Genomic DNA, 27196 nt, shown 5'->3' with positions numbered 1-27196 from the left:
CCCAGTGAGATTTATCAGATATTCTATGTTCTGTATGTGTAATGCCCGCCTCAAGACTTCACCTGCCCCCCTTAGGGGCAGGTGTGGCTTCGGGCACTTATTAACAGGGATTGGCCTGGCTGCTCCTGTCATGTTTTATTCTTGGTGACTAAATCCTGCTCTATAAGATACAAGCCAAAATCTTTCTTTCTCTCTTTCTCTTTTCTCCCTCCCTTCCCCCCTTCCTCTCTCTCTTTCTCTCTCTCTCTCTTTCTTTTCTTGATGCAGTAAAAAGATTAATTGACAATGTGGGAGGGAAAAAAGAGACAAGTTATTTGCGGATAAATTTTTTATCTGCAAAATACTGAAGTAGAAAACAGAGTGACAAAGATGTTCACATTTTGTGCATTTCTTTGGTCACTTTTTAGCATTTGGTTGAATCACTCTTCACTTATGATTTTCGTGTGAACCTCCCGGCTCTTCACCCGCAGCTTGTTGACCTGGGATTCGGCAATGTCAGCCCGCTCCTCGGCCTCCTCCAGCTCGTGCTGGAGCTTGCGGAATTTGGAGAGGTTGACGTTGGATTGTTCCTCCTGAGAATGAATGGAGATGTGTTTAGGAGGGAAAAAGAGTTCAGAATTTCTAATTTCTTAGATCAGTGGGTCTCCAGTTTCTTTTACTTAAAAATGCTTCACTCTAGTAAACCTTTTTTTAAAAAATGCTCTTGATTTTTTTTTGTATTAATTCTTCTCATCCTTCTTGAACTCATGGATAACAAAGGGGGACAGGTAACATTTGCCGACAACATTTCTAAAAGTTCTCCTGTTTAACATGTAAACATCTTAGAGCTACTACTAAATATATCAACTTTCCAACCTCTTTTTTTTAGCCCAGAGTCCAGTAAATGTAACCAAATCTTCTTAAAAAAAAAAACTAAAACCTAAAAAACCTTCTAAAAAATCTATATCAAGCTAATAGCCTTGAATATAAATCATTGGCCCTTGAGTATAAAATATTGCCACTTAATGCAGTGTAGAAATGGAACAAAACTTGTCTCCAAGAATAGTCCTTCAGTAGTCTTAGATTATGTTCAAACAGATAAGCAGTGAATATGGGAAGGCCAGCTGGGGTTTAGTCTTTAGTAATTGTCCTTTTCAAAAAGGCTCATTGACAACTGTCCAAAATATGGCATCAAAATTTAGAAATTAATAAAGCTTAGGATCACTAAATAATAGACATGAATAAAACTTCAGATCTTCCTGTTACACATGAGGGAAGTAGGGGCTAGAGACACATTAAGTCTCTCTCTCTCTCTCTCTCTCTCTCTCTCTTTCTATGTCCCCCTCACTTTCACTCCCTGCCCCAGATCTTAGGGGTCAGCAGAAAAATGAAAACCACTAACCAAGAGAGGAACCACTAATTTGTGATGAGTAAGTGTATATATATCCATACTTACATACTTAGAAAATTGGTATTTATTATTTCAAATAAATCATAGGCTGGGGAAATGAGGTGAGGTAGAGTGCCAAGAATCTATTGGTTCAAACATGACCAAGACCATTTGAACTCCCAGCTTAATTGCTTTTAGTTGTCACCTTCACTTATGTAAATTATGGTCTTTCAAACAGTGTTCCCAGAAAAGAATTCTTGTTTCTTTCTTGCCCCGTGACTCTGTTCCTCCCTTAGTTCCTTAGTCGCACCATTCATTGTCACTCAAACCATGAACTTGATGAATTATCCTTGATCTCCTGTCACCTTCCCAAGGCAACCTGTTAGCATATCCTATAGTTTCTCCTTCCAGAATGTATCTTGAATCTCTCCACTCTTCTCTCTCTGCTCCAGTACTGCCCCTAAGGCAAACCATGGGCCCATTGGAAAAGCCTCCTATAATGTCTCCCTGTCCCTGCCTGTGTTAGCAGACAATCCATTCTCCACCAAATAGCCAGAATATTCTATTTAAAAAGTATAGACCAGGGCATGACTGAGCAGTTTAGAACCCTCCCGGGGCTTCCCAGTGTCCCCATTGTACTTAGAATGCGATCCAGACTTCGTACCAGAGCCTCGAAGACCCTGTGATCCAGACTTCTTACCAGAGCCTAGAAGACCCTGTGATCAGCCTTCTCTCTCTCTCTCTGTCTTTCCTCTCTCTCTGTCTTTCCTCTCTCTCTCTCTCTCACACACACACACACACACACACACACATCAGCCACATATCTACTGCTCTCTCCATTGTTCTTTCTGCTCTTTGAACTGTACTCTTGAACACTCAAAAGCATTGGGTTGCTTTTCCCCTTCCCAGGAACAGTTTCCCTGGCTCATCATGTTGTTGGTTGCTTCTCATTCTTCAGAATGTAGTTGACCCTTTTCCTTTGATCCTTCCTCATTGCACCCTCATTTCCTTACCTTTCATCCTTCCAACTAAGCTAGCTTGGCCATACCTAAGACCAGGGGGCTGTGTGGTCACTCCAGGGGCTTCTGAACTCACCGCTTCCTCAGCTTGTCTCTTGTAAGCTTTCACCTTCGCTTGCAGTTTATCCACCAGATCTTGGAGCCTGAGCACGTTCTTGCGGTCTTCCTCAGTCTGAAATAATATTTTGAAGAGTGAGCCCACGAAAGTACAAATGTTATCAACATTTTATTGTACATTAGCTTTTTATCCCACGCAGTGAAAACCTAGATAGGCCATTTTCCTTACCTGGTAAGTTAGTTCTTTCACTCTCCTCTCATGTTTGCGTAGACTCTTGACAGTTTCAATGTTGTGCTTCTGTTCACTTTCAACTTCTCCTTCAAGTTCACGGACCTACAAGAAGGTAAGCATTTTAAAAGTCATTTACTGTGATCTATTTGCTCAGTGGATTTCTGCTTCTTCCAATGACCTGTAGTGCTTCTTTTACCCTGTTTTATATATAATTTTGATGCACTTGTCTCATTGTCCTTGGGCAACAAGGATCATTTCTCATTTGTCTCTGCATGCCCCACTCATCCAGCAGTACAGGGTACTCAAAATACTGCAATGGGTTGAAATGAGGGGGAAATACACTGATCAGAAGACCCACCCTGGCCTCCAGTTTCTGGATCTGTTTCTTCCCACCCTTCAGGGCCAGCTGCTCAGCCTCATCCAGACGATGCTGCAGGTCCTTCACCGTCTGCTCCATGTTCTTCTTCATCCGCTCCAGGTGGGCACTGGTGTCCTGCTCCTTCTTCAGCTCCTCAGCCATCATGGCCGCCTGATCAGCAGTAAAACAAAACCAGTTGAGAAAGGGAAGCAAGCACATCGAGATTCAAGTTTGACCACCACCATGCTGCCCTCTGCTCACGTCGGTGATGGCCTTCTTGGCCTTCTCCTCTGCATTGCGGGCTTCCTGGACGATGTCCTCCATCTCTCCCTGGATCTGGGAAATGTCTGTCTCCAGCTTCTTCTTGGTGTTGATCAGGCTAGTGTTCTGGTTAAAATATCAAATTTAGCAATATTTAGTACATGACAACAAAATTAACATACCAGATTTCTAATGAACTCAAAAACTAGTTAAGTTATTAGTGTCCCTCTGTGTTCCATAAATTATCTGAGATGACAGTGTATTTTTAAAAGACAGTCAGGGATGCCTGGATGGCTCAGGGGTTGAGGTCTGCCTTCGGCTCAGGGCATGATCCCAGAGTTCTGGGATCGAGTCCCACATCGGGCTCTCTGCATGGAGCCTGCTTCTCCTTCTACCTGTGTCTCTACCTTCTCTCTGTGTCTCTCATGAATAAATAAATAAAATCTTAAAAATAAATAAATAAAAGTCAAGTCTGGATGTCAAAGTATAGTATAAGTATTGTTGATACACAAATATTAAATGATTTAAGTTTTACCATTCATGAAACATTGTGAATATATTTTTAGATAATGCTAAGATATGAGCAGGGATTTCATTTTCATCCTTTTGTGTTTTTCACTATTATGTTATGCTCACCTGAGTGTGGAGGAGCTGGACGCGCTCACTGGCATCCAGGAGCTCCTGTTCTGCGATTTTCCTGCTCCTCTCCGTCTGCTCCAGAGTGGCCCTCAGCTCCTCAATCTCAGCCTGAAGCAGGTTGGCTCTGCGCTCCACCATGGCCAGCTGCTCCTTCAGGTCCTCCTGGCCCCGGAGGGCGTCATCCAGGTGGATCTGGGTGTCCTGGGGAATGAATCATCATTGAGACACCTCGTTCTCAGGGCTGTGGTCACCCCAGTCACCTTGAGGCCCTCTTTTGAACACTTACTTTGAGGATGCCTTGGGTATTTCTGTAGTTCCTCAGGGCCTCTGCAGCCATGCGGTTGGCATGGTTCAGCTGGATTTCCATCTCATTGAGGTCTCCCTCCATCTTCTTCTTGAGCCTGATGGCATCATTCCTGCTCCTGATCTCGGCATCCAGAGTGCTCTGCATCGACTCCACGACCCTGATGTGGTTTCTCTTCAGCTGGTCAATTTCCTCATCCTTTTCTGCGATTTTCCTGTCAATCTCAGACTTGACTTGGTTCAGCTCCAGTTGGATGCGCAGAATCTTTCCCTCTTCATGTTCAAGAGATGCCTTAATGACAGCAAGAGGTGATATTAGCAGGGAAAGGAAGTTTGTAGTATTCTAGAAATAGGAGTTCTTGCTCTTGTGCTGCCATAACACATCTTTATACCATTGTTCTGGAGATTTCTACAGTATGTTGTTTATTTTATATATTTTTATGTCCCTGGCTAGATAGTGCCTGTGAGGGTGGGGACCTTAACTTATTCTTTTTATTCATCTTTGTTTTTTTCAGTGTCTAGCACAGTTCCTGACATACAGGTGTGGTAGTTGCACACATGGTCAGTTCTCCATCCTCATACTGAGTACAGAGTCAGAACTACTTTTCTTTTCTCTTAATTCAAGAATTCATCAATTCTTGCATGCAGTGGACTCTAATTCCTCTTGCAATTGTTTTAGAATGCGCAATAAAATGTCTACCTCTGCCTCCTCTAAAGCAGCCTGAAGTTCAGTCTTTTCCTGTTCCACTTGTTTCTTTATCTTCTCCAGTTCATGGATGCGTTTCCCTCCTTCTGCAATCTGCTCAGTGAGGTCAGAAATCTCCTCTGTTGGTGAAGAAAAATATAAAAATTTATTCAGTAGGGGAAAACATTTTTCAAAGGCTTTGTTTAGGAAAAGGTGAAGTGTACTCACGTTGCAAGTTCTTATTTTCCCGCTTCAGGGTTTCAAGTTGGTCTAAAGATTCCTCATAAGCATTCTTAATCTTAAACAGCTCTGTGCTAAGGGAACGGGACTCCTTTTGGGAAGCTTCAAGTTCAGCATGAGTTTCTTCATACTTCTGTTTCCATTCTGCCAGGATCTGAGGGGCAAAGAATGGTCCAGAAATTTAATAGATAAAGCTTGATGGGATGGACACCATCTATTCTGGCACCTGTCAGAGTGGAAATGATCTGAGACTGACAAATAGTTATGAATGAGAAGAGTAGAAACCACAGGTGTTGTCACCATCCACTGCTGGCCATGGAGCAGGAGTTACTGAGAACAGCCCTTAGGGAGTTTGAATAAGGCACACTGAGGGTAACAGGCTGGCTTTCATTGTGAGCTGAGTACAGAAGCAGAGGCTACTACATGAGTTACCTTGTCGAAGTTCCTCTGCTTTTTGTCCAGGGCGGCACAGGCTGCATTGGTTCTCTCTACGTCAATCATGAGGTCCTCCACCTCATTCTGGAGCCGCTGCTTTGTCTTCTCCAGGGAAGCACATTTGGCGTTCACAGCTTCTACATGCTCCTCAGCATCCTGTAGACGCTGGGCCAGCTTCTTTCTAAAAAGTGAAATAAGGACAAGAGAAGTGAACAGCCATTGGCAGAATTGGATGTTTCGAAATAGGTGCAAAAGAGTGATTTCCATAGCCAGACTCCTAATACTACTTTTCCAGGTTGTTTTGTAGGGCCAGGTCTGTATTAACCCATTCCCACTCTTCTACAAACTAAATACTGAAAACAGACCAAATTTTAGCATCACCATACTTCATAGTCTGGTTTCAAGGCCATCTGTGATCAGCCTAAGCCCACATTTTACCCATCATGGTGACTAGTTCATTCTTCCTCCTTAGAATAATAATAATACCTGCCTTGAATTACTGTTGTTTATGTCTTATCTCCACTGAATTTTCATCTCTAGAGGGTAGAGTGTATGTCTTGCTAATCTTTGTTTTCTTGTAGGCTGTCACACAGTGTAAGTGCTCAAATATTGGATGAATTGAATTCAAATGAGTGAATTCAACTTCAAATCAAATATACTTGAGTTTGTCTAATCATGTCCCATATTTTTTGTGGCTGTTTAGTAATCATTTAATAAAAATAAACTTTTCCAAATTGGTATCAACTTTGCTTTGTGAGCTCCACTCAGACTCTCTTCTAAGGCATCTGCCCACCGTGATTCCAACTACATGGTTGTATAGGAGTCACAGGATAAACAACTAGATCTCTCCCAAAATGTCCTGTTGAATGAGTAGGTTTCTTCCAGTCCAGATTCTCTGTCTTTATAGTTCTGTCTTGAACTGCTGATAGCATTGAATATTTGGTCCTGTGTGAAACTATGTGTTTCCTTTCTTATTGCAGAATTTATGCTTCTTTTTAATCTTTAACAATATATGCCTTTGTTTCCCTACAAATAGCCATGCGTTTACATCTCTGAAGGAGAAGCTATGTTCTGAAGCCTGATTACTTTTCCCTTACACACCTAATACCTGGGCTGATTTTCCCATTAATGGCTGAGAGGGAAGAGAGGCACAAGAGAGTACAATTAACCCTTACTCTGTCTACACCTTTGTAGACAGAATGATGTCAAAAGTTCCTCTTTTTAGAAATGGTCCTGTGCAGCCCAGGTGGCTCAGCAGTTTAGCACTGCCTTCGGCCGGGGTGTGGTCCTGGAGACCCAGGATTGAGTCCCACGTCGGGCTCCCTGCATGGAGCCTGCTTCCCCCTCTGCAGGGAGAAGCCCGTGTCTGTTCCTCTCTCTGTGTGTGTGCCTCTCATGAATAAATAAATAAAATCTTTAAAAAAAAAAAAAGAAATGGTCCTTCAGCTGCCTCTTGCCTTAGGTGCTTTCTCTTTCTGCCCTCTAGCTTGATTTCTTTAACTGCAGCACCTAGAGTGGTTGTTTGTATTGTATTGGTTTATGTCTGTGCATGTTTTTTCCTTAGTTTTAAAATTTGTTTGGGGGAATAATGGACATTTTCCCATACAGTGCTTATGACAGATGCACTTTGTTTAACAGAGATATTTGAATTTCAGCTAGGACTAGGACATACTTGGCCTCCTCCAGCTCCTCTGTGCGCTGGATGGCGTCCGTCTCATATTTGGTCCTCCACTGGGCCACCTCACTGTTGGCCTTGGACATTGCCCTCTGCAGCTCGGCCTTGCCCTCCTGCTCCTCCTCATACTGTTCCCGCAGCAGGTCACAGTCGTGGCGGGCTGATTGCAGGGCATGAGCCAGAGCACTCTTGGCCTGAGAATATAGAGATCAGAGACTTAATTTGATATCTTTAAAAGGACATTTAGTCCCTAGGCTCCTATAGGTCATCAGAAGAAAATCTGTAGAAGTAAGCGAAATACAACCTCAAAAATAAGGACAGTGACAAGTAGGGTTTACCTTTATCTCCTCTTCAAGCTGCCTTTTCAGTTCCTCGATCTGCTGTGTGAATGCTAGTTTGCCCCTGGAGAGCTGAGAAACTAATGAGTCCTTTTCATCTAGCTGGCGTGAATATTCACCTGTTAAGACCAAGATAGAGCAAACTCAACCTCACTTTGGAAATCAGAGCTCTGGATTAAAAACTGGAGCAGGGAAAGGGAGTGGAGTTTGAAACACATTGGAGAGTACAGATTACAGGAAGCTACCAACCTCCACTTCAAATCTGATGGGCAGATCTACATAAAAATGAGAAGTATGGAAAGCTTTGAGGCTGATTACATAGTTATGAGCAACACAAAATATTTTGGAGGATATTTAAGATTGTTACAGTAGAAATTGGTCAAGAAGCATATAAAAATGTTAATACTTAACAAGAATCACAGCTTTCTTTTTTCCATACCATTAAATTATAGAAGGATCTTAGAAAAGAGACTACAAGGAGCAATTCGATTCTTTGAGAATACAGGTTTTCTTTTTCCATGAAGTGCATTAACTACCCGTACAACAATAATAAAAGCCTGACTTTGAACTTTGTCCTAGAAAGAATAATATTTGAATGAATATGAAAGAGTAAAGTGGTTCTCCAACACTTTGATCTGCCTATTACTTTAAAAGCCCAGATGACTCATGAAATAATTTCCATCTTGTTACCTCTCACTTCGGGAGGTAGAACTTTGGTAAAAAGTTGAATGGATTGATTAAGGGACAGAGTAAATGCAGAGACTCTCCAATTTGGATGGTCAAAGCTCCACAAACATCACTTAAGTCTCCTGGGCTGGGTTGTAGTGCTGAATATTTCTCTGCGTGACTGTGCAAGCTAGCAGCAATTGGCCAGACTTCAGGAGGAGAAGTGGAGTAAGCATTCCTGGATAGTCATTTCATCACTGACATAGTCTGTCATCTTTAAAATGTGGATTACATTACACAGACCGTTGAGGGTAATAAAGTAATAAATAACTTGTGCAGGCATTTTGAAAAGTGCAAAGAAATACTGTGAAGCAACACTTTTAATTTGCTAACTTTGACGGAAAAATCTACTGTAAAATGTGTAAAAACAAAACAGCCTAGATTTCCTTAATGAAAGTCACAACTAAGAAAAAAAAGAAAGTAGTCCATGCCAGCAGTCAGTGATGTATTCATAGTAGTGGTGGCAGGTACCTCCCAGGGGGGCAATAAAATGTGACCTCAATAGGTCAGTGCAGTGTTTTTCAGCAAATTAACCATCCACGGGAAATTTGTCATTCAAGGTCAACACTGGTAAGTGGCCCACCTGATTCTGTCTGCAGACGCGCTCTTTGAGCCGTCAGGTCATTGATTAGCCGTTGCTGCTCCTCTTCCTTGGTCTTAAGTTCACTCACCTGATCTTCTAGAGTGCGACACATCTTTTCAAGGTTCCCCTACATTCAAAAAGTAGTAGAAGGCATCTCAAGCAAGTATTTGGACCACAGGAATTTTCCATAATCCAAGTATTCCATAGGGGCTGGGACACTTATGTGTTTTGAAAATACACTATCTTTACAAACAAAAACTACAGAGGCCTCAGATTGTGAAGGAAAGAATAACAAATGCCATAGTCTACCCATGCTACCAGTATACTGCTTTGTGAATTAAGTCTTCACTCAGTTGGCTTATCCTTGATATGAGAATAATGATACTTTCTTCAATTCTTGAGATTTTTTTTTGAGAAACAAATTATGTATTTGTGCTTAAGAGGAAAGAAAAACAGAAGCCTCATCAAGGTGAGCAGTTTTTAAAATCCCAAAATGTATAGTTGAGTTGTTGTGTGTGGTTTTTTTTGTTTTTGTTTTTGTTTTTGTTTTTGTTTGGAAGAGCTTAACTTTCTGCTCTACTGCTCTGTGGATTTGGCTGTTCTCACAACAAAGAGTGAGCACTTTGCCCATCACACCGGAGGTGCCCCTTGCTCTGGCCTGTCTCCTGCTTGTACTGCTTGTAGTCTCCTCCTGACAGTTACTAAGGAATTGTGAGCAGCTCACTCACACCTGTCTCAGAAATCTCTTTAAGACTTAAACCACGATTATACCTTGGCTTTGGAGACAGTCTCCATGTTACTGGCAAGGTCATCAATCTCCATCTTCATCTCGCTCTTCTCCTTCTCCAGCTTCTGCTTGACCCTCTGCAGGTTGTCTATCTGCTCCCCGAGCTCGGCCACGCTGTCCGCGTGCTTCTTTCTCAGTGTAGCCGCTGTGGCTTCGTGCTGCAGGGTGGCCTCCTCCAGGTCCCTGCGCATCTTCTGGAACTCGGCCTCCCGCTTCTTGTTCATCTCAATCTGGGCAGATGTGGCCCCGCCAGCTTCTTCCAGGCGCTCGCTGATCTCCTCCAGTTCCCGGGAGAGGTCAGAGCGCTGCTTCTCTGCTTTGGCCCTGGAGGCGCGCTCTGCCTCGATTTCCTCCTCCAGCTCCTCGATGCGGGCCTGGGAGTGACACATGGACATTAATGCTGACTCACCGCAGCTTTGATTCCTGTAATGCACAGAAGTGGAGGCTCTTCCTCACCTGTAACTCCTTGATCTTTTTCTGTAGCTGCATTGCTAGAGCCTGCTCATCCTCAATCTTGCTTTGCAGATTGCTCATTTCAAACTCTTTCCTGTTAAAAGAGTACTTTATGTCAGTCACAGATATAATAAAAGTAATTTCCCCATGGAAGTTTTGTCCTCACTGCTTACTTTTTGAGTTTCTCATCAAGTTGCTGTTTGTCATTTTCGATATCCATTGTGGATTCTTGAGCCAATTTTAGGTCTCCCTCTAGCTTCCTCTTTGCTCTTTCTAGATCCATTCGGATTTTCTTTTCTTGTTCCAAGGATCCTTCAAGCTGAAAATTAATAAGGCACGAATACAGTTCCTGGAACGTTACCATCCTTTACCCCAGGTTGGACTTGTAAACATTTAACTCCTATCTAATCAGCACCTTATATTGATTTTTCTCTGCATAAGACAAATTTGCCCCACGCATTCCATTGTCTTTGCTGCTTACCTAGTCCAAAGAGTCATCATTCAAAATGTGAACCATACCTCATTACCATATGATTACAGTAAACTCCTGGGGAGATGTCATGCCTTCTGAATTTCCCCACTGGAAGCCATGGTGATCATTGCTTCACCACACCATAGCAACATTTCTAAACCATGACTTTTGTCAGTTCCTCCCTTACTGAGACATTTTCAGTGGGTTCTCTATTTGATATTAGATCACATCTAAAGCTGAATTCATCTTCTGCATCCCTTATTCGGAATTCCCTTTCTCCCTGTGACAGGAAACCTTACGAATATTTACTACTTCTTTGCCCTTGCTGTGCTCCCTGCTTAGAGCACTCTCTCTATTTCTTCCCATAGCCATTTGCTTTATGAGCCCAGCCAAGATCCTTTTTGTTTTTGCAGCTTTTCTTGGCAAACACAATAACCTCCCTTTTCCCTAATTCTTTTTACCCATATTGTCTGTTACCTACAACTTTCTTTATTGATTTTTTTTTTACTCCGTAGGTGTCCATCTTAGACCTTATAACAGGGATGATATCCTACACCACTTACTCATTGAAAGCTCTTGAAAAGTACTCATTACATCAAACGAATGTAAGCTCAGGCTTACTTAGTTGTTAAATTAAAAATTATCTTTTACATGATGTTAGGCTTACATCATCTACTTGTTGTTCAAGTTTGATTTTAGCTTTGGTCAGGGTGTTGACTTTGTCCTCTTCTGCCTGCAGGTCATCCAGGGTCTGCTGGTGGGCCTCTTGGAGGGCCTTCTTCTCCTTGGTCAGCTTTGCGATGGTTTCATCCAGGCCTGCCATCTCTTCTGTGAGGTTTTTCACCTTGAAAAATTAAAAAAGAAATGATACCTGCTCTAAAGCAGCTTAGTAGGGGGGCAGAATCTCTCTGTGGTGGAACAGAATATGTTTCATACCTTGTTCTCTGTGGCATGCTTCTCCTTTTCAACCTTGGCCAGGGTCAGCTCAAGGTCATCAATATCTTTCTTGAGCTCTGAACACTCATCTTCCAGTTTCCTCTTCTTGGCCGTCAGCTCAGCATTGATCTCCTCCTCATCCTCTGCTCTCTCAGTCACCTCCTTGATCTTCGCCTCCAGCTGGATTTTGGTTTTAATCAACTGGTCACATCTCTCTTCTGCATCAGCCAAGCTATCTGCTTCCTGAAAAGGGATAATAGATACTTTTAGATTTTAGTTCTCAGGACACTTTAACATTTTACTAATATTTTGAATCCAAACAAGTAAATTATGCTTTAAAGCCTTAGGTTAAGATTTATAAGCTTTTCCTCATCTAACATATTTATTGTGCACTTATTATGGCACTGCAGATTTTTTTTTAAAGGAATTTAACTCAGGGTTTCTGTTGAAATTATCTTACGCTTCTGTTTGCTAATGATGTAGTTCAGGATATACTCTCCCCAAATATGACACCTTGGCATATTGTGTACCATAAACTGAAGGACTTTGAGAAAATGGCAGAAACAGGAAGTCCACTCTGACCTCCTCCACTCACCTTTCTTCCCTGAAACAGGTTATTAAATTCCCATGTGAAAAGTACCCTCCCTGTACTAGGAGGAAAGAAGGAAGACATTCTTATCACCAGAGATGAGAGTTAGGGGCTGAGAAGGCTACATAAACAAACCTTGTTAAACTAACCTTTATCTTTTTTAGTTCTTCAACATTTACTATCCTTAGCTCAAACCCCTTTGTCTTGTCAATTCTTTACAAATCTATTGTTTGTCTAAAAGATATACAAGCTTCCTGCTCTGCTTACTTCTTTGGGACTTCAGTCTCTTGTGAAGGCTCCCTTGTACATGTAAAAATTCAGTAAATATGCATACTTCTTCTGTTAATCAGTTTTTTAATTTTCAAACCCAATGCCTGGGGGGTTCAACGGTTAGGCGTCTGCCTTCAGCCCAGGGCGTGATTCTGGAGTCCTGGGATCAAGTCCCATATTGGGCTCCCTGCATGGAGCCTGCTTCCCTCTCTGCCTGTGTCTCTGCCTCTCTCTCTCTCTCTCTCTGTGTCTCTCATGAATGAATAAATAAAATCTTAAAAAAAAAAAAAAAAAACAGCCAGGGACCTTAAGAGGGCCCAGGAAAACTTTTTCCTCTCATGCATGATGTCATCTATATTTAATGTGTTGGTATATGATATCAGATCAGTCACCTTTCTTTATTTAATATTTATTTCCAAAACCGCTTAGTGTATGAAAAACAAAATGGTTGGCTATCCAGCTGGTTGCTCAGAGGGAGGAATGATACTAGGAAAGTGACTTAAAAGGAAGATGATCCTACAAAGTAGCTGGGAATTACAGGGAACACATGGAAGAAAAAAGGGGAACCGAACATGTTCAAAGGTGGTGTGTAGAAAAGTAGCAAGCACGTTTCTCAGGAGAAGGAACAGGAGTTGGAATAGAAACTCTGCAGGGGCATAGGCCATGTCTCCTGCTTCAGGTTATATCCCTAGTGCTTAGAATGTCCTTATATAGTTATTAAATGTGGATAGTTGAGAGAATGATGCCGAAAAGAAGTCATACTCTTCTCAGAGAGACCAAATTTAGATACACCATACAGTTATCCACTGGTTCTCCAAGGTGTGATGAACCTGTCCTCAATTTGGAAACCCCTGTTGTACATGAACTACAGGGAAAGACACAATGCCAACCTAGGTATGTACAGATAGTTCATCTGTCTTTAAATTTTCTAGTTGAGTGTCCCAAGCCAATACCCACTGGACCAATATCGATTTGCTTCTGAATTCAGGGGACTGCAAGGTCACTCTCAGGATTTAGGTTATTGGTCTCAGTAGCATACTGAAAGTCTCTTGTCATCTGAGTCACATAAGTGAATTAGACAGTGGTGGTTAATCAGATATTTCTTTCCCCAATCTTCTGAATGTTTATTGGGATGTCAGAATAAGAATATCAACCCCAACTCATGCTTTGCTTAAAAACTGACACTATCTGTAGAAAGTATTGCCATTATCCTTGCAGTGACTCTATTCTTTCAGGTACTGGAGAGTTCCTAAAGACAGAGTTGAGATGAAGTTGCCAGTTGGTTTCATATTGGCTTCAAGTTGATGCATTTTCATCACAACATGTCCTCCCTTTTCACTGTGAATATCGTTGTTTTTTCACTGGTCTTATTTGCTTGTTTCAGTAGGGAGAATCTTATGGAACAAAGATCACCTCACTTTTTGCCTGCGTTTTGCTGGGAAAAACAATAGCAGGAAAGGGGAAGTGCTTTTGTTTTTTTCCTTTTCAACAGCAAGAGATCCTACCACAGTGCTTGGTAGTAATATTGTGTCTGGGATTGTGTAGAACTTCTAAGGAATTATGAATTAGGAAATATTTAGGAAAGATTGATAGTCCCTAAGTGAGACCTTTTTCCAGCAGCCACTGAACTGAAATATTAGCATCTGATTACAAAAAAATGGGCTCTGATACTCACAGCTTGGACCTGAAGCTGCAGGTCATTTTTCTCTTGCATGAGAGCAACCATTTTCTCTTCTAGCTCTTTCCTTTTGGCCTCAGCTTTTGCAAGGCTTTCTTTGGTCTTCTCAAACTCTTCCTTCATGTTGGCCATCTCCTTTTCTGTCTCTGCACTCTTGAGGAGTGGCTTGATCTTGAAATACAGCTTCATCCAGGGCCAGTGCTTGACATTCATGAAAGCACGGATGTTGTACTGGATGCAGAAGATGGACTCTCTGTGATAGGAACAGAAGTGGTCAAAGTCAGGTTCCAACAGGAAGCAGAGTTAGAAGGGCCTAAGCTGAGGGGGCTCAGTAGAGTATCTCTATTAATACCTTCTCTCCACCATCTTCTGGTACTCCACTCTTGCCAAGAACCCTCTGCACCTGGCCTGGGTTCGGGTAATCAGCTGGGCTAGCTTGTCATCTCGCATCTCCTCTAGGAGCCCCAGAAGACCAGCTTTGAAAAAGACCTGTGTGTTGGAGGAGTTGCAGATCAGACACTATACATAAACTTCACTGGGACACAGATAGTATCAGACTTTAGAGACCGTTACCTTGGTGTGACCAAATTTATACTGGGTGTGGTCCACATCGATGGACCCAAGGAGCTTCTCAGAAGCTTTCTTGCTGTCAATGAACTGTCCTTCTGGGATAGCACTTGCATTTAATACCTTGTATCTGTTTAGGCCAAACAAATAAATGATAGACCTGTTGTCACCAAGACATCTGCTACCCTTATTAGAGAAACAACATAGCCTTTGGGTAGTCTAGCAAACATAAATAAGAAATCATATCCATATCTTTATTCTCTGTATATTCAAAGGGTGTCAAACTTTGGTATGTCAATACAGTCTGTTAAATGTGTTTCTATTTTCTTCATTTATAATAGAAAGTATAAAGGATTTTTCCATCGAAATCACTAAAATGAGTAAAAGAAGCTCTTAAAATAATTTGCAGTGAGAGAGTCTGACCTCTGTTTGAAGTCTGCATAAAGGATCCTGCTTGGGAACCCCTTCCTGCAGATGCGGATCCCTTCCAGCACACCATTACACCTCAGCTGGTGCAGGACAAGTTCATGCTCCATGGCCCCTAAGAGGAAGAGTACACATGCCTTATTTCATGGTCTAAATCAAACATCTTGGAACTTGTTTGGGCATCAGAAGCGTCTTACCTGGTGTTTTGGTTTCATTGGGGATGATGCACCGTACAAAGTGGGGGTGAGTGCTCCTCAGATTGGTCATCAGCTTATTCAAATTCTCCTGTGGAATTTATGAATATTTGGTTTAAAACTGCACTGTTTTCATATGTTCATATTTACAGACATAATCATTGTGACATCTGTGACATAGGCTCAATTCTTTTTTTTTTTTTTAATTTATGATAGTCACAGAGAGAGAGAGAGAGAGGAGAGAGAGGCAGAGACACAGGCAGAGGGAGAAGCAGGCTCCATGCACCGGGAGCCCAACGTGGGATTCGATCCCGGGTCTCCAGGATCGTGCCCTGGGCCAAAGGCAGGCGCCAAACCGCTGCGCCACCCAGGGATCCCTAGGCTCAATTCTAACAGTATGTAATTATAGTATCCACTAATATCTAATTCATACACTATTTGAATAGTATCCAGATTTGAAATTGAGAAGAGTTATTTCTGAAATTTTCACATTCCCAAAATGTCCTCTTTCCTGTTTTTTGTGCATTATAAACATATTTTTCTATGAGTCGTTGAAGTGGTTGTTTACTGCTGCTGAATTTCCTAGCATGTGTTGTAGATTGAATATGATATTCTAAATGTGGGGAAATATTCTACCCATATTCTTTTGTCTAGAGTGTGGTCTGGCTTTATCAGTAATTCAGTGTCTTCTTCCAAATCTCTCATTTCTTCCTTTACCCTGCTTTCAATGGTATCTGCTTCTCTATTGCATTCGTATTCCTTATAGTAACTACAGAGTTTTGTCCTCCTGCTCATTCTACAGAAAGTGGCCTTGTAGTGCCTCCCTCTGGGAACTGGCAAAAAACCAACAGCCATGCTATGAAGTGTGAGAAGTGTTCCAAGTTGTGGAAACCCTTGTTTTTCAGAATAACTAAAGTTCCCATTGTTACAGATGGGATTGTCCAAAGAAAAGTAAATTTTCCTTCAAGAGCTGTTTCTTATCACATCTAGTTTTTTATGTATTTATTTTTTTGTTTAGAATCAGCCTCAGGGCACCTGGGTGGCTCAGCCAGTTAAGTGATTGCCTTCGGCTCAGGTCATGATCCCAGGATACTGGGATTGAGCCCGCATCAGGCTCCCCACTTGACAAGGAGTCTGCTTCTCCCTCTCCCTCTGCTGTTCCCCTCGCTTGTGCTGTCAGTCTCTCTCTCTCTCTCTCTCTCTTTCCCCCTCTCTCTCTCTTTCTCTCTCTCTTTCTCTCTCTCTCTCAAGTAAATAAAAATCTTTTAAAAAAAGAAATCAGCCTCCAATTCCTGACACTGATCTTCTGTCTTCAGCTTTCAAAATCCACTCATTTCAGTTCTGAACTAGGATACACTTAAGCACATATATCATTTGGAGGCTCCCACAGCTTCCAGCAAATCCCGTGTTTTGCCTAGTCCTGTCCCAGTAGAACCTTCTAAATGTCAAATGACCTTATTTCCTGGACCCCAGATTTAACTTTGCCATCTGATGCTGACTTCTGCAATCCACTTTCATCCCTCTCTCCCAACACCTTGTCTCCTATATACTGAGCTGTCTCTTCCAGACAACCCCAAACTAAGACTCTGTCCTACCACCACCAACTGACCTGTCTCTTTGAATTATATCCAGTTCTGGAACCCTTGCAAGATAACTTCCCTTCCCCAACAAATACAGGGGAATTTAAATTCCCGAATCTAATAAGACAGAGCAAAGGAAGTTTGTACCCTGAAGAGAGCAGACACGGTCTGGAAAGAAGAACCCTTCTTCTTGCCGCCTTTCTTGCCACCACCAGCCTCTAAGGGGGGCAGAGAGAGCACAAGCAATCATAGTATAAGCTTCCTCAGTGTATGTTTTATACATCAGGTAATGGATGACTTCTTTTGGAACGTACCTGCTTCAGCAGCTGTTGCCCCAGAGAAGAGATTAGCTAGAGTCTTCATTGCAGACTTCTGGTATAGCCCGACAACAGTCTCGTTCAGGGGGTCCTTGTTCTTGTCAAGCCAGCCACCAATGTTGTAGTCCACAGTACCCGCGTAGTGGATCAGTGAGAAGTGTGCCTCAACCTTGCCTTTGGCAGGCTTGGGTTTCTGGAAATTGTTGGACTTCCCAAGGTGTTGTTCATACAGCTTGTTCTTGAAGGAGGTGTCTGTGGCCTTGGGGAACATGCACTCCTCTTCTAGGATGGAGAAGATCCCCATGGGCTGAAAGGATGAAAAAAAACAAATGTCTTTGAATTTTGTCTGCTTGTAGAAATATGTGACATCATGATCATATTTGAGTAAATTCATCCTTTAATTTCTTAGTTAATGAAAACTCACCCCTTGGGTTAGAAGTCACTAAGGAAATATTTATTGTGTGCTTGTTGAAATTCAGGTGCTGTGTCAGGCTCAGTAATGCAGTAGCCAGGGAGAAGAATGAAGGTCATGCTTTCCTGGAGTTTATGTCTAGTCCCACAGCTCCACAGCCCTGTTTCTCCAAGTGTGACTTGCAAACTGGTTGCATCAGAAACACTTGGTGGAAATTCAGATTCCAAGGCTCCATCCCATACTTATTAAAAAGTTTTTCTAGCAGTGAGGTTTAAATATAGGTTCTTGCATTGTGAACTGTTGGGAAATAGAGTTCTGGATGCTAGAGAAAATACTCACTCTCCTTTTATCAGAATATCTCCCTCAGAGTTAGCAAAAGAAGTTTTCCTGATTTTGTTTACATGTAGAAATCTTTTAAGATTTTTCTCTTAAATACTGTTCAGCAGTATAACCTGTGACCTGAAAAAAGCAAGCAAACCTTCTCGATGAGCTCAATGCAGGCAGCCAGGTCCATCCCGAAGTCGATGAACTCCCACTCAATGCCCTCCTTCTTGTACTCCTCCTGCTCCAGCACGAACATGTGGTGGTTGAAGAACTGTTGCAGTTTCTCATTGGTGAAGTTGATGCACAGCTGCTCCAGGCTGTTAAACTAAGTAGAAAATACAAATTAACTTTGATCTTTTAATAAAAAGCTTGTCTTCGAAAAGGGCTTTCCTTGTTGGTGACCTGATTACCGTCTTAGGATGGTGTGACTCTCTCCAGCTGAGGCAGGCCCCTTTCTCCTTCCTGCCTTTTTCATGGCTATAGACAAGGACTTGTCCCCGCCCTTGTTGGAAGTATCTCTTAAATGGGAATAAATAGTATCTGCGTGATGTTTTCCTATGCAATAAAACCATTGTTTGGTTTTTACAGTGTCTACTTTTGTTGATCAGAGGTTTCTTAGAAATCTGCCTCTTTATGATGATGTTGTATGGCTAGACAAGTTTCCCGCATCTGAGCCATTGTGGTCTGTATATTATGAATAACCAGGACTAAAAATTCAGTAGCTAGCATTTGTTGAACATGTGCCATGTGCTAGACACTGTGCTAAGTGCTTTGTATAAATTGTTGCAGTTAATTCTCACAGCCACCTTTCCACTATGGTCCTGTTTGCCCATTTCATGGATGAGAGAACTCTCTTAGTGAGATGAAGTAACTGTGCAAGAGTCTTCTAAGGGGGTGTGGCAGGGTGCCAGGCTTTGACATCCAGAGCCAGTGGCTGTAGCCACACCCAGAACTTGAGCAGGTCTGCTTTGCTTCACTGTTCACAACACCCAGAAAGAAACAGTTGGGAATGCTCTTGCCTAAGAGCAGTATCACTAGACATGGAAGTCAAGGGGTGCTGCACCATGGAGGAAACTTGCCAACATGCTAAGCGAAGAAAGCCAGTCACAAAGGACTACATACTGTATGATTCCATTTATATGAACTGTCCAGAATAGGCAAATCCACAGACACAGAAAGCAGATGAGTGGTTGCCGGCCAGGGGCTGGGGAAGGTGGAAACAGGATATGACTGCTTAGTGGGAATGGGGTTTCTTGTTGGGGTGATGAACGGGTTCTAAAATCAATTGTCATGATGGTTGCATATATCTGTAAATATACTAAGAACCACCAAATTAAGTACTTAAGTGAATTGGATGTTGCATGAATTATATATCAATAAAGTGATTATTTTAAAAACTCAAATTGGTTGCAAGTTTGCACTGTCTTTAGTTTTCTTATTTGAAAATGTGGATTGCTCTTCCTCTTCCTTCTGGGTGCCATAGTATTCCTTTCTTCCCTCGTGAGCTTGGGAATTTCTGGAAATGCTCTTGTCCCTCAAAGTCAGAAAATGTCCTTCAGTGTCTGTGTGTTTACTCAGAAAAGTGTAGAAATGTGACCTGTGGATCAGACACGTTTGAGATACTATCTCATATCCTCATATCTTCTGTAACCTTGTGTGCTAAGTTATAGGGGAGGTTTTCTTTCATAGGCAGATGATTTGGAGTTACTCTAAAATGCCATCTACATCCTCTATCCCTGGATATTGAAGAGCAGACAGGAATCCTACAGCTTGTCTTTGAATTTGTCACTGCCTTTCCTACCACCATCTTGGCTGCCATTACCTGTCTCTTCACCTGCTCTATCATTTACTGCGTGCCCACTGTGTGCTGAGGCTGTGCTCGGGGCTTTCAATTCAGACATCCTGTAACTGGCAGAAAGACCTTGGGAGTGGATATGCTCTCTGAGGTGGTAGTGCTTCACCTACAGGTCTTCATTGAGTGTGAACCCAATGATCAGTAGAACACCATTCCCAATTCTCCACAAAGTCACACAGGGAAGAACTGGACTTCTGTCCCCCTGCAAGGTTCACGCCCTCTCATGGACTTTTGGTCTTCTTTCCTGTGTCAACTTGGTTTGTAGTGCAGCTCTTTTTCATAGACCTTTTCCAATACTGACTGCAGCAGCAAGATTTTTAAACTTTTTTTGCTACAAAGTTTCTGCTAACTCACATCAAAGATCTCAAAGCCGGCAATGTCCAGGACCCCAATGAAGTACTGCCTGGGCTGCTTGGTGTCCAGCTGCTGGTTGATGCGGGTGACCATCCACAGGAACATCTTCTCGTAGACGGCCTTGGCCAGAGCGCCCACCGCATTGTACACCTTCATGGACAGAGTGGTGATTGTTGACGTATTAAAGACATGCTGAGGCGGCCTGGGATGTGTGTCATTCATTGAGGTCACGCACTCACCTGCTGCACAGTCTGGCCTTTGGTGACAAACTCGTTGCCGACCTTGACCCTGGGGTAGCAGAGGGCTTTTAGCAGGTCAGCAGAGTTCAGGCTCTGGAGGTAGGCCGCCTTGTCAGCGACTGTAAAGACACAATTCAGGCACCCCACATGACCCACTGTGGGCTCCCCCATTCATCAGGGCAGAATGGTGAGTAAACCATTTTATAGAAAGTCTCTATGGTGGTAAATTTGCATACATTCATCAGAAGCTCAACTGTAAAGACGACATGAATTTAGAATGAGCTTTTTGTCTATATTACCTTCAGTGCCATCTGGCTCGGCCTGCTCCTCCCGCTGCTTCTGCTTGAACTTCATGTTCCCGTAATGCATCACGGCCCCCGTGAGCTTGTAGATGGAGACTCTTTCATCAGAGGTGAAGCCCAGGATGTCAATGGCACTCTACCAGGAGAGGTGACAGGACAGAAGGGCAGAAGATAGTAATTTATTTAGGAAAGTTTATGCCATATCATTAACCATGCCTATAAAGGGCTGTTATTGTCATTCCCATACATAATGGATTTTTAAAAAACACTGTATATGTAACTTACATCTGTGGCTATCAGCTCCTCTTGGTCATCAATGCTGGGGACTGTGATCTCCCCTTGACTGACGAAAGCATAGTCATATGGGTTGGTGGTGATCAGGAGCATTTCTGGGTACACACAATTCAGGGTATATGTTTTACATTGGAAATTGTTAATATAACATAACCTTGTAGCTTGCAAATTTAAGCTCCTTCTTACCGATTAGGTCTGGCTTCTTGTTAGACATGATCTGGTAAAAAATGTGGTAGCTTCTTTCCGCTTTCAGCTGGAAAGTAACTCTAGACTTCTCTAGAAGATCTGGAATACAAAGTAGACAAGGGTCAGGGGGGAAAAACCATGAAGTTCCTGAAGTGATTTTGGAATTTGGGATGATTAAAAAATCTCAGGGGCCTATTGAGATTTCAGCTGAATATTCATATAAGTTACCACATTTTGAGCTCTACAAACACTATTGCAGTTTCTCTTACCACCTCTAGAAAAAAACTGAAGTACGCCTAGCTGGAGACATAGACATTTCTCATGTAGAATGTCCTTGACATTTGTGATATCATTGTTTCTAGAGAACCCATCCCTCCCCAGGGTCTTTTCTCACTTTATAATAGAGGGACCACTACGAGTAATGTTTATCAGGCTAGGAAGCAATCACATATTCTCAACCAGGAGGCAACTCATTTACCCTAGTGTTAGTGTTTTCTCAGAGAAAATTGAAATCCATTCTAAGGCTGGAATTCTTCAGACAAGCCCAGTGGCTCCTGGCAGTTCTTACTAAATCATAAGGCTCATGGCTGGGGATAAAGCACACTGGGCTATGGATGAGACTGCATTAACCACAGGCATGTTTGGCAGGAGACTGGTGTTTCACAGGCTCCAGGCTCAACAGGAGCTGCAAAATGTTCCTCCAGACCATCATTTGTCATTTTCGGGTTCTGTTTAGGAGGTCCTCTTACTTACATGTTTCAATATCTGCAGAAGCCAGCTTCCCTGTGGTACCAAAGTGGATTCTAATGAATTTACCCTTGAAAAGAGAAAGATTATTTAGTATTAAAAAGTTGAAGCACACAGAAGGATACAATTGAAATAATTCAGACACGCTATCTCTGGCATGTAAGGGCTGAGAAGATCCCTCTGTGACCAGGAGACTTACAAAGCGAGAGGAATTGTCATTCCTCACAGTCTTGGCGTTGCCAAAGGCCTCCAGTAAGGGGTTGGCACTGATGATCTGATCTTCAAGGGTCCCCTGCACAGGCAAAGAGCAGCCCTCATTTCTGGGGCTCCAGACTCCTGAGAGCCCAAGAGTCTTGAGCCCCTAGAGCCCCAGACCCACCTGTATTTTGCCAGAAGTAACTTCCTCCTTCTTCTTGTCCCCAGTGACTGCAATTGTTGCAAAGTACTGGATGACACGCTTCGTGTTCACGGTCTTCCCCGCACCAGATTCTCCTCTGGCAAAGGGAGACAAAATATACGTGAGGAACTAAGCTATGCAGCAAATTAAAGTACTTCCATCATCAGCGTTTACTACCTTATGCATCTTTCTTTATATGTCTTTGTCAAGTTTCTCCTAGCTCTTTCTCTTCAGCCTACTATAGCTCATAATATTTCTGTTGCTTTGCACTGACAAGAAGCAGGGAAGTTGATTCAACACACATTTCTTGAGTGCTTAAAATGTGCCAGGCTCTCTTTTAGGTGCTGTGGCCTGGGTGTGAGGGGTCCAAAAGGTAGCCACCCAACAACTATGTGGGAAATGAGAGAGTAAAAAAAAAAAAAATGTATATGTTCTTTAGTTTCCTTAAAGACATGGCTCAAGTGAAGTCTTTGAAGGACTAGACATTTCTCAAGTAGGCCTTAAAAATAGGCCACTGGGGAAATTCCCAAAAAGCTCAGTGTTCAGAAGGCTGTATGTTGTTCACTGCCATGTATTGGGTTCTGGCTATGCACAGATTTTACATCTCTTAACTCTCAGAAAAGTTCTGGACTGCTTTTAAAACTGGACTAGCAAATGACAAATTTGGGGCATTGTTAATTTACATTCAGATGCAGTCTGAGCCCTATAACAAAGTACAAGCAGTGTCCAGCTCCAGACTGATCAGCCATTGCTTCAGTATGGGAGCATTAATTAATTTCTTTTGGTTTGTCATTTTCCTAGTGTGAATAAAATACTAATATGTCCCAGAATAGTAATACATACGTGATTAAGATGGACTGATTCTCCCGATCTAGAAGAAAAACAGCCGACAATCAACATCACGCCAGTTACGCAAACAGAACTTTCTATAGCGAAACACCTTGGGTGTTAAGTATAAATATTGTGTCATTTTAAATGGAGACTGAAATATATTATTGTAAAGTTATATATGATATTATTCTTAAACCTCTTAAGTAGAAGAGAAACATAAAATGTTGTTATATCTTAAATTCCTTAAGTCCTCATAGTACATGTACCATTCTGGTTTAAAATAGAGCAGTATTTTCTAAAGCCAGACACATTCTTTAGTTGTCAGCCATGGATTTCAGTAGCATACTATCCACTGATTTCTGCATAGAACTGAAAAATGGAAAATACATGAAGGGTTTGACTGTAGTTTAATAGGTTTAAATAGTGTTCATCAAGCCAAGGTTGAGATTTAGTTTTTAAATGAGTCAATTGGCCTCACAAAGAAAAAAAAATCTTATTTCCACAGCTTGCAACCCTAACTCTGATCAGGGTTTCCAAAAAGTATACCATCAGGTCAAAGAAAGATCAGATGAGGAAGGTGCCTCAATCAATCAAAATAAAAATCCTTCTAAGAGGGGAGAAAACAGCAACCTTGTTTTCTGTACATGTAGCCCCCAAATATCAACTTCATTCAAAGAGAGAATATCTTCTATGAGATGGTTTCTGATGACTTTAGACCTAACAATACTCCTAAAAGCATCAAATTTGTAGTCAACAAGAAAATTAAGCACAAAGGGATTGAACATATAGTTTTCATGTCTATTCAATGTGAGCCCACTGTTACTTAATCTTAACCATTGTTACTTCCATCTATACCAGAAATTACGTATTTCCAAGACGAAAATTATAAGCAACTTAAGATAAATAGGAATGGAGCAATAGCATGGCCTGGTAAAATCATGGAGGTCGAGTCTGAAGAGCTAAAATTTCATTACAGCTTTGATGGCATGTACATCTGTGTGCTTTAGTTACCTCTTCTGTACATCGTGGGGGGTGAGGGGGTAGATTATATTATCTCTGAAGTCCTGTTTAGCTTTAGCACTTTGTGATTATAGGTGGTAACATAATTTGTTTGACAAACACTTGGGCCACTCACCTGTCAGCATGAACTGATAGGCATTGTCAGAGATGGAGAAGATGTGCGGCGGGGCCTCCTGGCGCTTCTTGCCTCTGTAGGCCGTCACCACCTCTGCGTTGTACACTGGCAGCCACTTGTAGGGGTTGACAGTGACACAGAACAGACCTGAGTAGGTCTAGACCAAAAAGAAAAAGAAGAGAATATAATGATTTCATGAGGATTTTAATAACCTGCTTTTCAAAACTCTTAACCATCTGCACGAGCAGAAGGCCATGAGAGTGAACTCACATAGATCATCCAGGCTGCATAACGCTCTTTGAGGTTGTACAGCACAGCAGGCTCGTGCAGGTGAGTCATCATGGCCATGTCCTCGATCTTGTCATACTTGGGAGGGTTCATGGGGAAGACTTGGTCCTCTTTCACCGTCAGAGTCTGGTAAACAGGGAGGACAACCATTTATGTCAATTGTGAGATCATACAAAAGTACTGATCAAATGTGGCCAGCTCCAGGGACTCTACTCACTGCTCCCGCTTCGGTCTTCACTGTCACTTTCCCTCCTTCTCTGCTCTGGACAGTCCCTTTCACAAAAGATTCTTTGGGCTCCGCCACAAAGACTGACGTCTTGGCATCAAAGGGCCTATTCTGGGCCTCAATGCGCTCCTTTTCAGACTTCCGGAGGTATGGAGCCGCCTCCCCGAAAATGGCCATTTCCTGGTCTGAACTCATGGCTGCTGAACTCACAGGTCCTAGAGGAGATGAAGCATTTCACATTAGAGACTGTGGACTGTCATGTGAATCAGTAAGTCTCCAGATATTGGTATGATACCTCATGGAAAACCCACTATTTAGCATTGGGCAAGGTAACTTTCTGCAAATTTTTAAGAGATTTAAGGAAGCTCTTTCCTAGGTACCTTCTTTTTCTTATTTGTTAGGTATCATGTTTACCTAATGATTCTAATGGCAGCATACCTTTTTTAAAATCAAATTTGAGATTTTTAGCAAGAGAATCTTATTTCAGATTTTCCCCCCTACAGAATGTTAATATTCTGTTAACAAGCCAACAAGTCCATTAGCAGTTTTCTTGTTGAGATGTCACCTCGCCAATGCTTGCATCCGGAATGAGTCTATGTGCATTGTTCTGAAGGCAAGCCCTCCTTCCCTGTCTCCCTAGCACCGTTTCCTGAAGTACAGTTATTAGGTATTTACTGAGACCAGCACTTTCTGAAAGGTTGCTAAGTGACACAGATCCATCCCAGAGGCTCTCATATTCTTCTCCACGGACTGGTTAAGTCCAAATCTTACCTTGTTAGCAAGTGAGAAGATGCAGCCTGGTTCTCTCTAGACAGTTCTGTAAAAGAGAGGGGAAAAGCACTTGAGTAGTTAGCCAAAGGCACCCACAAAATCCCATCTGTGGCATGGCTGGCTTCTAAACAGAAGGCAACAAAAGCCATGGATATAAAACATGCAGTATCCCAAGGAGCAGTACCAGAGCTAGCAGCTGCAGCTGACGCGGGGCAGCGTGGCCAATGTCCCTCTTGAAACCCATTGCCTGGTCCCGCTTACTTTGGAGCTTTTTAAAGCAGGGCAAGTCAGCCTCTTTCCAAGGGCTCTTATTCTCATACCATAATTTTGACAGATTTGGCTTTTTCCCTTGTCTTTAGTATTTCTCAAAGACTTACTATAAAATATTATTATGTTTTCTTGCTTTATTACTGAAATCTCATAGAAATTTCACAAAACTTTCTTTTCAAGATCCATTCATCTCTTGTCACTTTAATATTCATTAATCCTGTCAATAATGTTCATAGGCAGGATTCCTGGGTGGCTCAGTGATTCAGTGTCTATCTTTGGCTCAGGTTGTGATCCTGGGGTCCTCGGATCGAGTCCCACATCAGGTTCCCCGAAGGGAGCCAGCTTCTCCCTCTGCCTACGTCTCTGCCTCTCTCTGTGTCTTTCATGAATAAATAAATAAAATCTCAAAAAAATGATCATAGGCAATTTATTTAATAATAATAAAGATATTTTTCCAGAAAAACTCAAAACACTTTTGTGAACCTTTCTACATTTTCCCATCCAAACTGCAGGGATTTGGATAACACAAAATGCTTTGTCTTGCTGAAGATTCTCACAGTCATTTTTCATAGCATTTAAATATTTTTTGCACTTATGGACTGTGAAAGAACATGCAGGTTTAAGCCACTTTTCCAAGGCAAGGACTCAGTTCATTCAGACATCATCTCAGGGTTTTATATGTTATATGATGCAGAGGAAAATCTGTAGTATAGGAAATTTACATTTTCTCTATAAATGAATAATAACACCAAAATGTTGTATTGCCTATTGTAACTCAGTTATTTAAAAGACAGATCATAGTGCCAGAAATAGGAGGAAAAATGTGTATAAAACTCCTCAAGACTCTTGAGAAAGCATTTTCATGTATTGCAGAGGACATAAATTAATGAGAATCAGTTTCTAAAGTCCCTCTCAGAATTTTTCAAGGGAAGCATGATCAGCCATGAAATTAAAATGCTTTCATTTTATAACCCCCTGAGCACTCTCCAAACACCATAGAAGATTTCTTGCACCCTGTAAAGAATGAGGAAAAAAAATTGGTATCTTACCTTAGAGATGCAACCTGGAAGTGGATTGGAACTGTAGGGAAAAAAAAAAAAAAAAAGCACAAATTTCTTCTGGTTAAACTCTAGCCATTCCCAATAATACCATAATTCTTAAGTGAGAATCAGGAAATGACTGGGAACACGAAAACATCTAATTAAAATTGCTACAGAGTAAGTTGGTGCTTCAGTGGAAGGGCTGCCAGAGGCAGTGGGAGCCAGGATGTGTGACATGCAGGCAGCCAGATATCACTTACTGTCCTCAGACAGAGCCCTGTCCTCACACACACTTACCTTGAAGCTTTATGAGGAAAGACAAGCCATACCCATTCC

The 27196-nt window shown here is 42.0% G+C and overlaps 1 protein-coding gene across 1 annotated transcript; it reads right to left on the bottom strand.

Moving 5' to 3' along the window:
* On the bottom strand, positions 1-27196 carry MYH1 (myosin heavy chain 1). The gene is made up of 41 exons (XM_072821123.1): positions 27158-27196; positions 26870-26900; positions 25551-25596; positions 24771-24994; positions 24536-24679; positions 24266-24422; positions 23143-23170; positions 22282-22396; positions 22102-22194; positions 21909-21972; positions 21156-21254; positions 20961-21064; positions 20673-20811; positions 20374-20492; positions 20135-20284; positions 18080-18250; positions 17187-17496; positions 17020-17090; positions 15296-15383; positions 15096-15213; positions 14679-14802; positions 14458-14594; positions 14103-14358; positions 11569-11811; positions 11300-11476; positions 10334-10479; positions 10164-10254; positions 9692-10081; positions 8921-9047; positions 7612-7730; positions 7271-7467; positions 5596-5779; positions 5152-5317; positions 4939-5063; positions 4222-4530; positions 3933-4136; positions 3297-3422; positions 3036-3206; positions 2675-2779; positions 2465-2560; positions 1-572 (listed from the first exon to the last, which is right to left on the bottom strand). The coding sequence occupies exons 4-41, from the start codon at positions 24972-24974 to the stop codon at positions 420-422; spliced, it is 5820 nt and encodes a 1939-aa protein (XP_072677224.1). The 5' UTR covers positions 24975-24994; positions 25551-25596; positions 26870-26900; positions 27158-27196; the 3' UTR covers positions 1-419.

This window comes from Canis lupus, chromosome 3 (genome assembly GCF_048164855.1).
Source record: "Canis lupus baileyi chromosome 3, mCanLup2.hap1, whole genome shotgun sequence".
Taxonomy (NCBI): Eukaryota; Metazoa; Chordata; class Mammalia; order Carnivora; family Canidae; genus Canis; species Canis lupus.
This window is presented reverse-complemented; position numbering and strand designations above follow the sequence as displayed.

Excerpts from the sequence above, each read along its gene's own strand:
- MYH1 (XM_072821123.1), bottom strand. The coding sequence starts at position 24,974 with ATGAGTTCAGACCAGGAAATGGCCATTTTCGGGGAGGCGGCTCCATAC. Across the intron at positions 20,493-20,672 it reads CGAGCCAGATGGCACTGAAG|TCGCTGACAAGGCGGCCTAC; the intron begins GTAATATAGACA and ends GTGTCTTTACAG. Across the intron at positions 573-2,464 it reads AGAGACAAGCTGAGGAAGCG|GAGGAACAATCCAACGTCAA; the intron begins GTGAGTTCAGAA and ends ATTCATTCTCAG.